At 54.5% G+C, this 12,822-nt stretch overlaps 1 protein-coding gene across 1 annotated transcript in view; it reads right to left on the bottom strand.

Moving 5' to 3' along the window:
- Positions 1-12,822, bottom strand: part of PTCHD2 (patched domain containing 2) — a 25,948-nt gene that overhangs the window by 12,581 nt on the left and 545 nt on the right. Inside the window, exons 2-10 of the mRNA XM_005873434.2 lie at positions 12,320-12,822; positions 11,459-11,678; positions 8,641-8,777; positions 7,623-7,757; positions 6,929-7,089; positions 4,997-5,136; positions 2,981-3,129; positions 2,589-2,750; positions 1,627-1,788 (exon numbers count right to left, since the gene is read on the bottom strand). The exon at positions 12,320-12,822 is cut by the window's right edge and continues 11 nt beyond it. Coding sequence (XP_005873496.1) covers positions 1,627-1,788; positions 2,589-2,750; positions 2,981-3,129; positions 4,997-5,136; positions 6,929-7,089; positions 7,623-7,757; positions 8,641-8,777; positions 11,459-11,678; positions 12,320-12,822 — 1,769 coding nt within the window. The remainder of the gene's footprint in view (positions 1-1,626; positions 1,789-2,588; positions 2,751-2,980; positions 3,130-4,996; positions 5,137-6,928; positions 7,090-7,622; positions 7,758-8,640; positions 8,778-11,458; positions 11,679-12,319) is intronic.

The raw sequence follows: 12,822 nt of genomic DNA, 5'->3' as shown, positions 1-12,822 counted from the left end.
CCATGGACCTGGAGCCCAGGGCCCTCAGCTTGGGGAGAGGGAGTGTCAGGGGTCTGAAAGAAATTAAGTGGAACTAAAAAATAAATAAATAAATAAAAGACATTGAATATTGAATGTACAGGAATCTTAAGGCAAGAGAAAGGCAGCCGCCAGCCAGAGCCTCCTGAAGCTTCCCCCCATCCTCGCCGGGCCTCACTCCCCTCCTGTCAGATGGGTGACACCGACCTCCAGGGGGCGCTGAGGACTACGGGGGACGCCGCTTCTCATGCTCTTCGCTGGCGATAGATGCTCAATTAGAGCACTTATAGGGGCAGCTAGAAACGGACGTTCCCAGCGCAGGCGTGCTGGAGGCTCTCCTGTTTTGCCCAAGCATTGCAGATGGGTTTTGTTTTTTAAGGAGAGAAACGTCACACCTCCAAAAGTTTAATCCTCACAACACTCCTAGGAGGTCGCTGTTATTAACCCCATTGGACGGGGAAGAAAGCGGAGGGTCCGGGAGGTTGGGGGACTTGCAGAGGAGCCGAGAGGCTGAGAGCCTCAGGAGGGCCCGGGCTTGTCTGCCCCTAAAGCCTTTTTGCTACAATCAGGAGGGGTCCCTTTAAGAGGCAGTCCGGAGAGCTAAGAGACAGAAGAGGCTGGGGGCTGGACTCCGACTGGGGTCCTGGTCCTTCTCCAGATGCTTCCGGGAATGTCGGGGTCACCCTGGGGTCTGTCCCTCTGTGACATGGGGGTGGACGCAGCTCGTGGCCTCCTGGCCCTGAGGGATCGCAGGAGCCCTGGGAGCAGCGGTGATCACGGAGCTTAATTTGTGAGCCCAGGCGGCAGGAGAGGAGCCGGGATGTGGCCGGGGCTGGCTCCAATCTAGGAGGGGCTCTTCGGGCACCTCTCCGAGCTGCAGTCAATTATCATGCATTTGGCTGATGCCATTACCGAGGGGAGGCCAAGTCAGTGCGAACACCGCCCTAATTAGACGAAGGCAATTACAGCAGCCAGCGATCTCCTCCCAGGAGCCGGCGCAGTCGCCCAAGCATCTTCTCATTTGGTTTCTAACGGACCAATCAAAGCTGGGTGACCTTGGGTCGACTCCCCCTGCCCTAACCCTGACTTCAGGCTCCCCTCTGTAAAATGAGGGCCTGGCCCAGGATCTCCAAGGCAAGGAGACATGTTTGTCTCACCACCTTGCTCATCCTGGACATGCACTGTCACTAAGTCCTATGGATCTCACTCCCTGAATGTCTCTTGACTCCACTGCCACCATCAGCCTGCTGGCCCCAGCCCCCCACCGTCCCTCCCTTCCAGCCTGGCTAACCCCTTCCCATTCCTCCAGTCTCAGCTTAGACGCTGCCTCTTCCAGGAAGCCTTCCATGATGCTGCGCTCCACAGTCACCCTGTTCTTCCTCCATCACAGCTCAGGTCTACTATGACAATGGCTGGCCGCTAGCAGTGGGACGAACTCCCTGAGCTTAGGAAGCTGGTCCTACCTATTGCAGCCTTCCCAGCGCCAGGCGGCCGACACCTAATACGCATTTGTTTAATGAAATGTGGGAACACGGAGCGTGGGCCTCACGTCTTTCAGGCTAACACTCCTTGAGACCCCGCAGGGGACCCCCAGATGGGAACCCTCACCTGAACAGGTGATACAGGAGATGCCCTCCGCGCTCAGGTTGTACTTGAGGTCCAGCAGCACCTGGATGTTGGTATCGGGCCGGAAGAGCAGCGGGGCCCGGCTGGCGGGGCGGAGCCGGCTAGCGAACACCAGGGACAGGATGAGGATGGAGACGAAGAGGCCTGCGAGGGAAGGAGGTCACACTAGGCGGGGCTGGGGCTCCGGCGAGGCCTCCAGAGCCTTGGCAAAGGGCTGCTCCCTTCATGGGGGAGCAGGGGGCAGGGTCTCCCATGGAGTGGGCAGACCCCACATGCCAGCCTGTGGGTAGAGCTTGCTAGGGAACAGTCCTCCAGGGGTGGGGGTTGCTTGTTATGCGTCACTTGGGAATCAGACTATAAGCCACAGGCTCACACTCCTGACAAGCAGTCACCATCTCAGCGCATTTAGTTTATAGGGAGCTGGCTCGTCCAGTGTTTGCACACAACCCTAAATACCGTCCCTGATAATGAGGATAATAATAATGGCACTTGGAGTTTATTGAGCACTTACTGCATGCCATGCACTGGGCTTTAGTACATGCACTGTGCCATGCCTTCCAAGTGCCATAGAGACAGACCCTGTAATTATCTTCAACCACAGGACAGGAAACTGAGGTGCAGGCTGGTGGACATAGCCAAGGTCGCACAGCTAGCACAGGGTACAATGAGGAGGCCAACTCGGCCGAGCTGGTCTAACTTCAGAGCCCAACACGATGACTGGCGCATAGTAGGTGCTCAATAAACAAAAGCTGTTGAGGACCAGCTTCATTGGACACAGGAAGGAGGTGAGGCTCAGAGCGACCCAGGTCTCTGACCTCTCGCTCATTTGCAGGACGGGGTGGGGTCCCAGTGCCTACATGTCCTTTGGGGGAGTCTGCTCCCCACACTCTGACACTAGGAAGAAGCTATAAGATAGAGGGGGAGGAGGGTGGGGGCCCACTTACCCACAATCACCCAGCGGCTCTTGACGGCTGACCACAGGACCCAGTGGTGCAGCAGCTCCTGCAGCTGAGCGATGAGCTGCCCCCGGCTGCCCCTGTCAGGGACGGACTGCAGGCCGGTGGGGGGCACAGACACCAAAGACACGTCCCCCAGCTCCAGAGACACTGCCGGGCAGAGCGGGGGCCTGTGAGAGGCCTGGCCCAGACCCGAGTCAAAGCCCGCCCTGTCTCCACCCTCTCCGGGGAAGCCCAAATGCGTGATGGGGAGCCCCCAGGACATTGGCCCAGCCCCCTGTCTCAGGGCCAGCCCTTCCTCAAACCATCTTGTCCAGAGTCACTCCCCTGGCCGAGGCAGCCCCAGGCCTCGCCAGGGTCAGGCCTGCGCCACCTCTTACCTGGCTCCTCCTCTACATTCAGCAAGGGGATGTCATCGTCCAGGTAGGGCAGGGGGCCCGGGGCGGGGCCACCCCCGGCCCGCTCCGGAGTGGCGAACACGTCCCCGGGGAAGTGCAGGGAGCTCTTGCGGCCACACTTCTGGTGGCAGCTAGGGAGAGAGTGGGGAGAGGGGTGAGCCCCGATGGTCTGGGTGTCCGGGGAGACTGGGGCCGGGTCCTGGCGACCACAGGAACCCGGGTCTCACGCCGCCACTGACATCTCACCCGGCACATTCACCATGGACTCCAGAAACCTGCCCTGACTGCCTTCCATCACCCAGCGACTCCTCTGAGGGACAAATAGTGACCAAGCAGCCATTACCCAGGGAGCGGGGATGACAACATGCAGACCCCCACCCATCACGGTGACCAAAGCAAGGGTCCTGCCTGTGCTGGCACAGGCCCCGGGGCCCTGACCTGGGAGGAGAAGGAAGTGGGGAGGGCTGAGCGTGTGGCCTCGGCCTTGGTGGAGAGAACGTGCGGGAGACGAGGCTCACCCTAGGAACATGACTAATGGGCCCGGCGAACATAAAGAGTGCTCGGTGCCAGGCAGCAGCTATCAGCCCCAGGTGAATTCTCTCACTTAATCCTCACAGGAATCCTGCCCAGGAATTACACTCGTTTCACCGACACAGACAAGCCAACTGAGACGCAGGGAGGTTGAGTCCTACGCCCGAGGTCCCAGCTGCCGAGCAAAGAGGCTGAGGCTGGAGCCCAGGGCTGGGCAGACTGCCCACTGCGTCCACTTGGTCCCCGGCCCCAACCTGGGGGCTGGGAGTGAAGATGGAGATAGGGGGGCATATTTGGTATCTCTGTAGAGATTAGAAAAACGCATCCTTCCCCAAGACTTTTTGCCTCTGTCCTGAAACTGTCACAGAAATAGTCAAATGAGGTCCAGCTGGTGTGGCTTAATGGTTAAGCATAGACCCATGAACCAAGAGGTTACTGGTGCAACTCCCAGTCAGGGCACAGGCCCAGGTTGTGGGCTCCATCCCCAGTAGGAGGCGTTCAGGAGGCAGCCAATCGATGCTTCTCTCTCATCGATGCTTCTCTCTCATAGATGTTTCTATCTATCCTCTATTCCTCTCTCTCTAAAATCAATAAAAACATTTTAAAAAAGAAATAGTCAGATGTGAATGCCCACAGTGCACGGCAGTGCCTCAGCTGGAGTGGCCTTGGGCAGTGCCCAGCCCGCACCACCACCCATGAGCTGTAAAGTCTGAACCCTGAGCTAGGCTTCCAACCCTTTCCTACCACTCCTGGCTCACCCCGTCAGGAGGACATGGCACAGACCCCCGACGTTCCTGCCTTCGTGTGTCCTGCCCCCAGGCCAGAGACCCTCCCTCATTCCTCAGTATCCCAAGCCGAGGCAGACCCCGGGCCAGACTCCATTCCCTTTCTCCCCTCCCTCCCTCCCTCCTTCCTTCCCTCTTTCCCTTCCTTCCCCGGCCACCGGACCCACGAGATCTGAGCCCTCAGCTTCCCGAAGCAACTCTAGACTCACCTGTCCGACTTGGCACATGGCTCGGCTCCTGTGTCTACATATTGTTTCTCCTCCAAGACCAGAGCCTTGAGGCCATTTAACATGGTGACTAAGAGCCTGGGAACCAGGGTCAGGTTTTCTTGGGTTTATTCGGCTCTGCTGCCTACTAAGTGGGTGACCTGGAGAAACGTGCTTAACCTCCCCAAGCCCTTGTTTCCTCATCTGTAAAATGGGCAGAATGAGGGGAACCAGCTCCCTGGGTCCCGGGGGGAGGTGGGGGGTGTCAATATGATCGGTACCAAAGCGCTTTGCCCACTTCCTGGCACACAGCAGGTGGTCACAAGTGGGAACCACCCGACAGGGTTCTCTTCTCCTTCCTTGTCCCCTGGGCAGCGTAGGATTGGGCATACAAAAGGTGCTTAAAAGCGAATCAAAAGGGACTGTTAAGGATATTCAGAGAGAGGACAGGCTCCCACGCCACCTGCCCAGCTCACCTGGTCTGGCAGGCGCCCTCTAGTGGTGCCATGTAAAGACTCCAGATGCCCAGGGCAGCAGGCATGGTGAAGAGCACAGCCAGCCAGCAGCAGGACACGATGAGGGACATGAACAGGCCAAAGTCATGGACGGCCGGGATCTGGCAGATGGAGAGGTAGAAGAGATGAGGAGGCTGAAGGATGTGGGGCCGGTCGGACCTGGAGCCCAGGAGCCTGGGGACTCTACAGCCAAAGGCACTCAGGACCCCAGACCACTCCACTCCCTAAGGCAGGACGAGGAGGCCCGGCTGCTAGGACGGCGGCCACTGGCCCAGGAGGACATCGGAAGGCAAGGGCTGGTGCCAGGGGACACAACAGGGGAGGGAGAGAAGGCTCCTGTCTGCGCTGCAGCCCACTGCCTAGAACAATGCCTGGCATAGAGCAAGCGCAATAACCATCTTCACATGAATGACTGGGGACCAGACACAGCCCATTAGACCAGGCCATGTGTTAGTGAGTGGGAAGGGAGTGAACGCTGCCACGTGACAGGAAGAGGGAGCCCGGGGCCTTGGAGCAATGGGTGTGCTCCAGAATTGTTACAGGGACCGGCACGGAAGAAAACCGTAGGCGACAAGCAGACAAGCCTTCACTGCTTGTGAAACACTTTCACAGTCATCTCATTTCAGTCCCCGCCTAATCCACACATGAGGAAAGTGAGGCTCAGAGAGGTTAACAACCTGCCTAAGGTCACACAGCCAGTAAGTGGGCAGGGGTGGGCTTTGGATTCAGCTCTGCCTGCTTCCTGGATGTGGTTCTCTAGGAGGGCCTGGATTATCCCAAAGCATCTAGCGGTTTCTTGTGGAGAGCGGCTACAGCGTTTGGACAGGTTCAAGCCTGGGACTAATGAGAGGGCACGATCCTCTCGTGGCAAAGCCACGTGCAAGTCCCAGCACAATTATAGCCAAAGGCGATAGTTGTGAGCTTGACCTTATGGTCCGAACCTGTGTTCCCACGTGGCTGAGTGATAGGGGCTGCGGGAGGTGCAGCAAGTAAACAAAGCTTGACCAGGTGCATGTAATTGAGTAGATTGGAAACCGCTGGAACATTGTAAACATCTTGACCACGCCCTTACTTTGCCTCGTGGAATCTGGCTATAAAATAAAGACTCGGCTTGCAGGCTGTGGTGTTATCTCTCCATCAGAGAGGGCAGCGTCCCACCCAGCCCCAGCTTTATTCCCTTGTCCGTCTTTTCTAAATCCTTCACTGTCCCCTCTCAGGTTCACCCATGGCCGTGCTGGCTTGGCACAGTTTCTAAATGGGATGCTCAGCCCAGGCAATGAAACCAAACCCCTCAGGAACTCTAGCAGGGTCACTGCTTTCAGGTTCTATCAGCACCAACAGCCCGGCCCAAACTCAGAGCCTTCTCCTGAGCTCAACTCAGAAGCCCAGAGGAGCATGGGGCCAGCCAAAGGACGGTCAGTGTGTGATGACAACGCAGTATCAAGCCCATGGGTGGAAAGAGCCAGTGGTCAGGAGACGTGGTCAGGCTCACCAGTTACCAGCTGTGTGACCTTGGAGAAGTCACCTTACCTCTCTGGGCCTCAGTTTATCTATTAGGAAAACAGGGATGTAATGACATCTTTGTCACAAGTATATCACGAGGACTAAATGCAGAAGAGCTTTGGAAACTGCCAAACGCCCTTCAGGGCAGACGCTGGATTACTATTAATGAGCATCAATAATACATTTTATTTGTATTATTATAATCATCTCATTTGTTAAGTTCTGGTAATTGTGATAAGTAACAAAAATGGAGTCTGCCGACATGGCAAGAGCCTGAGAAAAAGGCTGTGTGGCCACAAGAGAAGGGGCGGTGGAAGGAGCAGAGAACGGGGCCAGGGGTGTATGGGAGAGACGGGGAGGCGGGGGCAGGCACAGAGGGCGGTCCCCCACCTGGGAGAAGACGTTGGCTGCGTAGGCGGCGGCCGTGGTCAGGGAGGTGAAGAAGGTGGCCTTGCCTGCCGTCTGGATGGTGTGGATCATCCGAAGCTGAGGGTCTTCCAGGTGGGTGGCCTGGCGGTAGGTGTTGATGAACACAAAGACGTCGTCCACACCTGCAGGAGGGAGTCCCGGGCCAGCGGGGCAGGCTCAGGATCACTCTGCTGTCTCCAGGATCAGACCCAGGCTGGGCCTAGCCCAACCTGGAGAGGACCCCTGAGAGGTCAGGCTCCAGGGAAATCCTGCTTCTCAGGTTGGAGTTTGGAAAGACCCATCTGACCCTTGGGTCCACCCATCAGGAGTCCAAGCCCCATCCTCCGTGCTCTTTGGCCACACCCCACTCCCACAACGAGGTTCCTTCTTCCAAATCTTTGCCTCCTTCCCACCTCTGCTAGACTTCCCCCACCATTCTTAACCTCTATCCAGCAGACTCACCTGCTCCTCCCACCCTTGGGTGTTCCACCACCATATGCCAGGGCTCTGCTCCTCACCCATATTCTACCTCCCACCACACTCCGAGGCTTCGAGGTCTGAGAGGGACTTTCTGGAGGCTCCACAGGAGCCACGCTTTGCATCCAGGGATAAGGCCCTTTCTGGGGCAGAGTTCTCAAGTGGGAAGCCCGTCGCTATGGCAACGGGGGCAACTCACCAATGCCCACTATCACGAAGGCAGCCACGCCGTTGAGGATGCCCAAGTACTGAACACCAAAGACCACATGGTACAGGAAGAGTGCTACCAGACAGCTGAGACCAATGCTGGCGATCCCAAAGAAGGACAGGAACACTGGGTGGGGCAAGGGGACAGGGAATACAGTGGGGGGACCTCTTGGAACACACCCCCTCTTTAGTGACCCTGACCATGGCTGGTCCTGCCTCACACCTGCCCCCCACCATGGAGTACTCTTCAGCACCCCCTCCATGCCCAGCATAGTTCTCCATACCCAGAGAAGGGGCTAAACCAGAGACCCGAGTGGCAGAGGAAGCCATCTCTGAGTAAGGCAGTTTGCTCAAGGGCCCTCATCTTTGCAGAACTTATCTCAAGGGCCATTAGGAAATTGCAAACATTACATATTTATTTTGTGCCTGCCATCCCAGTAGGCAAAGGCCCCGTGGGGATAGGCAGTGTGTCTGTGATGTTTACCACTGGATCCCTGAAACCTTAGAGCATCAGGCACATAGTTGGTACCCAGTTAATATTTGTTACATGGATGAATGAATGAATGTCTTTTTCATTTTCATTTGGGCAATAGAGAGTTCCTACTGTATACATAGTATGAAGAACTAGGGTACATGGGAAGGTAGCATTGGAAAAGTACTCTGGGGGACAGAAGTGTGGCTGATTTGGGACTAAAACAGTGTGCAGAATAATCCATAATAAGGTTCCAATACTCCAGACTCCCCCAAACAAGGTTTCCAGCAAGAACAATAATGGTCAAAGGGCAAAAGGTTAAACTGTGTGAGGTCACGGGAGTGGGGGCCCTTGGGTAAGGCCCACCTGCCTCTGGACCTCAGCCTACTTGCCTGGGGTTGGAAAGTGTTTTCTGAGCACCCTTCCCCACCAGCTCTGACATGGTGGAGAGAAGACTATTTCTGGCATTCTTGAGAAGGAAGGCTTTGTCCAGATAGGCGCTCACTGGGAGGAGACAAGACCTCCAGGGAAGCCCTACCTGAGCAGGAGGTGAGGATGTAAACGAGGGCGGCGATGCAGCTGCTGCTGATAAAGGCCAGGAGCATGTCGTTGTTGAAGGTTCTGCGCACCTCATAATCAAAGAGGTCTGTCCCCCCATAAAGAACCTGAACTTTGCTGGAGGAAGGAACATGGAGAGAGAAAGATGGAAGTGGATTAGAGATGGCTGTCAACACTTGAGGAGCACCAGGAGTTATCCACATAAATGGCAGATTAGATACAACAGAAGACAGATCAGTGAACTGGAATATCTAAACCCAAACATAAAAGAAAAAAAAAGAAACTAGAGAAGAGCATTTGAAACTCAGTGAAAAGAGCTAACATTCATGTAATTAGAATCCTAAAAGAAAAAGAAACAGAAAGTGAGGCAGAGCCAATATTTGAAGAGACAATAGCCAGGAAATTCCTAAAACGGATTCCAGTTATCAACCCATGGATTCAAGAAGTTCTGTGCACCCCAACAGAACAAAGAAAACCACACCAACATAAATCATAGTAAGACTGGTGAAACCAAAGACAAATCTTGCAGGCTAACCAAAGAGAAATCTTAAAAGCAGCCACAGGAAAAAGGACAATCATTCAAAGGGCAACAAAAAGATGGACAGCTGACTTTCCCACAGAAATGATGGAAGTCAGAACACAATGGATCAATATCTTTAAAGTATTAAAAGAAAATAACTGTCTATTTATAATTCTAAACCAGCAGACATATACTTTAAAAATAAAAGTAAAACAAAGACGTTTCCTCGGCAAACAAAGGAGAATTTGTCACCAGAAAACCTGTACTAAAAAACATACTAAAGAGAGTTCTTCAGATATAAGGAAAATTATCCCAGAGGGAAACATAAAATTGTAGAAAGTAATGAAGAGCAACAGAAAAGGTAAATATGTGAGTAAATATAAATGAAAACTGACTCAGTAAAATAATACTGTAGTGTCTTATGAGGTTTAAAATGTATGTAGAATTAAAATGCATGCAACAAAAATGCAAAAGGCTGAAGGGTTATAAATGCAGTGAACTGTGTTCTAAGATTCTAATATTATCATGGAAGTAGTAAAAGTGACAATTTGTATTATTCTGTAATAAGTCAAGGTGCACGTTACCATCTCTTGGGTAACCAATAATAGAATAATAAAAAAGATTTTATTAATCCAAAGGAAGGTGCTAAGTCACGTCTACAAAGGTCCTGCGTGTCACTACTCCCATGAAGCTCTGGGAGGACAGGAAGGGGGAGAGAGGCTTTTTACCCAGAGCAGGGGTGTTGCCTCAGCAGCTGAGCGTACCAGGCAGAGGTGTTGGTATCTGAAACCCTAAAGTTCCTTCTACAGCCAGCGCCTCCCAGCTTCCCAACCCAGGCAAGTACCTTTCCCCGGGGCTTCTTCCTCCTCCTTTCCCTCCCCCAGACAAACCCTGCTAAGGTGTTCCTGGCGCCGTGCAAGAGGCTAAGCCTGTAGAAATGAGCCAGGAACAATCCCAGTCCTCAACAAACTCACACTCTAGTGCAGCGGTTCTCAACCTGTGGGTCGCGACCCCTTTGGCGGTCGAACGACCCTTAAACAGGGGTCGCCTAAGACCATCCTGCATATCAGATATTTACATTAGGATTCATAACAGTAGCAACATTACAGTTATGAAGTAGCAACGAAAATAATTTTATGCTTGGGTCACAACATGAGGAACTGTATTTAAAGGGCCAGAAGGTTGAGAACCACTGCTCTAGGGACATAATTAAACCAGAACTTCCTCCAACTTTAATGTGCAAACAAGTCACCTGGAAATCCTGTAGGTGTAGGAAAGGCCTGGAGACTCTGAGATTCTGCATTTCTAACAAGCCCCAGGAGCTGCGGGTGCTGCTGATTTGAGGACTACACCTCGAGTGACAAGGAATTAAACGACTAAAATACAGATGGGCAAGGGCTATGATGAAATGGTAGCTCAGAGAGGTGAACTACATCTCTGAAACTCCCACAGCTGAGTGGAGTAACTGGGATCTGACTGCAGATAGATCTGACTGCAAAGCCTGTGTACGCTCTTTATTTCCTCCCTTAGGGAGAAGGAGGGGGACTGTGGCAGGGGGTAGAAGGGCATTTAATCCAAGCCTCAGGGAAGAATCTTCCCAGGTTGGATCTTAGAGGATACACGGGGGTCTGCCTGACAAGGAAGCAGGGCTGGGAGGAGCTCCTAACGCAGCAACTGGCTTAGAAAACCCAAGGGTGGGGACTCTGAATGAGAGAGCCTGGGTTTTAACCCCCTCCCACCTCTTGTGGGCTTTGTAATTTTGGACAACCCACTGTCCAATCTCTTAGCTCATTTCCTCCTGACTCCAGAAGGGTAGCAGCACTCACCATCCCCATTACACAAGTAGGAAAACTGAGGCCCAGAGAAGTGAAGTGACTTGTCAACTATCTCCCTGGATACAGAGGAAGAGAGGAACTCCTCAATCCCTGGTTAATACTCTTTTAAGAAAGCCCTCAAGCACCATTGCAGGAAAAAAAAAATCAATACCCAAGACCTCGAGGGCAAGAGTTCTGGGATTTCCTACCTCCTCCAGAGCTGTCAGGCTCACTAACCATTAGTGATGATCAAGAAGAGGAGCCTTTGACCTGTCAGAGGGATAGCGAGGCTATATCTGGCTCTGCCCTGATTGGACAGAAAGACTTCCTAGGGAAAAGGTTGCAGGGAAGGGGATCTGGGGCTTATGAGAAAGAAGCACCTGGAAACCAATTCCCTATCCTAATATAGCCCTTCCCTGGTGCACGCTCAGGCAGGCACACACGGGTGTGGCCGGACCACCCACCTCGTAGACTGCTTGGCCAGCATGGCCACGTAGGTGACCACGAAGCTCTGAAACTTGGCCCGCTGCTCCTCCCAGCGATCGTCCACGGAGTAGTAGTTGGGCAGGGGCGCTCCAAACAGGATCTCACTGCGCAGGAGCGAGCTCTTGAGGTTTTCTGCAGACAGGCCCTCGTCCACGTACCAGTAGAACTCGGGGTGAGTCATGGCCAGCTCTAGGGAACCTGCAGGTGCAGGGGTGGGTTGGGGGGGGGCGGTAAAGAGCTCAGCAGGTCAACTCCCACCAGCCGTGCATCAGGGTCACCCTCCCCTCCTCAACACCTCGCCCCTTCGAAGGAAATGGGAAACTGCCCCTCGAGCAGCCTCAAGCTGTTCCTAATGGGACAGAGGGATGGTTTAAGGGGGGTGTGGGCAGGTTCTAGGCTGATTAAAGGCGGGACAGCGGAGACTGAGCCTACCCCACGGGCGGGCAGCTCCCACTTAGTTGACATTTTCATTTTTGTTTGAAGCTCAGCTAACTCCAAGGCTCATAGACTAACCCCCAACCCCCCTCCATCCAGGCAGGTGCCCAAACCTCCTTCCTGAATCTCATCTCACACCCAACCCTGCTACCAACCCTCTCTCATATGGCCCTCAGGCCTGCCCAGCGTTCAGCCCCAGCCTGACTCAGCCTCACAGCCAAGACCCTCCCCAGCCTCCTTCCAGCCCCTGAAGTACTGAACCAAGAGTCAAACCTTCCAAGCAACCCCTCCAAACCCTGTCCCCAGTCCCATTCAGGCCCCATTCCTTACAAGTCCCACCCCGAGGCTGCTTCAAACCCTGCCCCTTACAGACCCCACCCCCCACCACACCCTGTCCTGCTCACCCCGGATGTCCGCCAGGTCCTGGCCCATGCCATCGTAGTAGATCTTGCCGCCCCGCTCCGTGGGGAAGAAGTAGGTCATGAGCGAGCTGGGCGGGGAGCAGTAGGAGTAGGAGCCGAGCGGCAGGTCCTTGAGCACCTCGTGGGGCTTCCAGCAGAACTCCCTGAAGCCGGGGTGGTCCATGATTTTGCGCTCAATCTCGTGGATCGTGACCAGGCGCTCGCTGGTGAAAATGTTGCGCTCCGCGTCGCCACGGGCCAGGAAGATGAGCTCGATGCGCCAGTGGGCGTGGGTCTGGGTGTTGGTGCTCACATAGGAGCGGGAATAGTCCCACCGCGAGGCGCCCCGGCGGGCACGGTTGGCCAGGGTGGGCGGGGTCCCCAGCTGGCCCCGCCCATTCTGGTCCAGCCCCTGGGTCAGCGGGGCTTCACTCTGGTTGGCTGCCAGGTCTGCCAGGGTCGATGCGTCTCGAAGACGCCCACTCTGATTGGCTGCTGGCTTCCGG

Source organism: Myotis brandtii, unplaced genomic scaffold (assembly GCF_000412655.1).
Source record: "Myotis brandtii unplaced genomic scaffold, ASM41265v1 scaffold410, whole genome shotgun sequence".
NCBI classification, from domain to species: domain Eukaryota; kingdom Metazoa; phylum Chordata; class Mammalia; order Chiroptera; family Vespertilionidae; genus Myotis; species Myotis brandtii.
The sequence above is the reverse complement of the archived record's forward strand: the minus strand, read 5'-3'. Positions and strand labels throughout refer to the sequence as shown.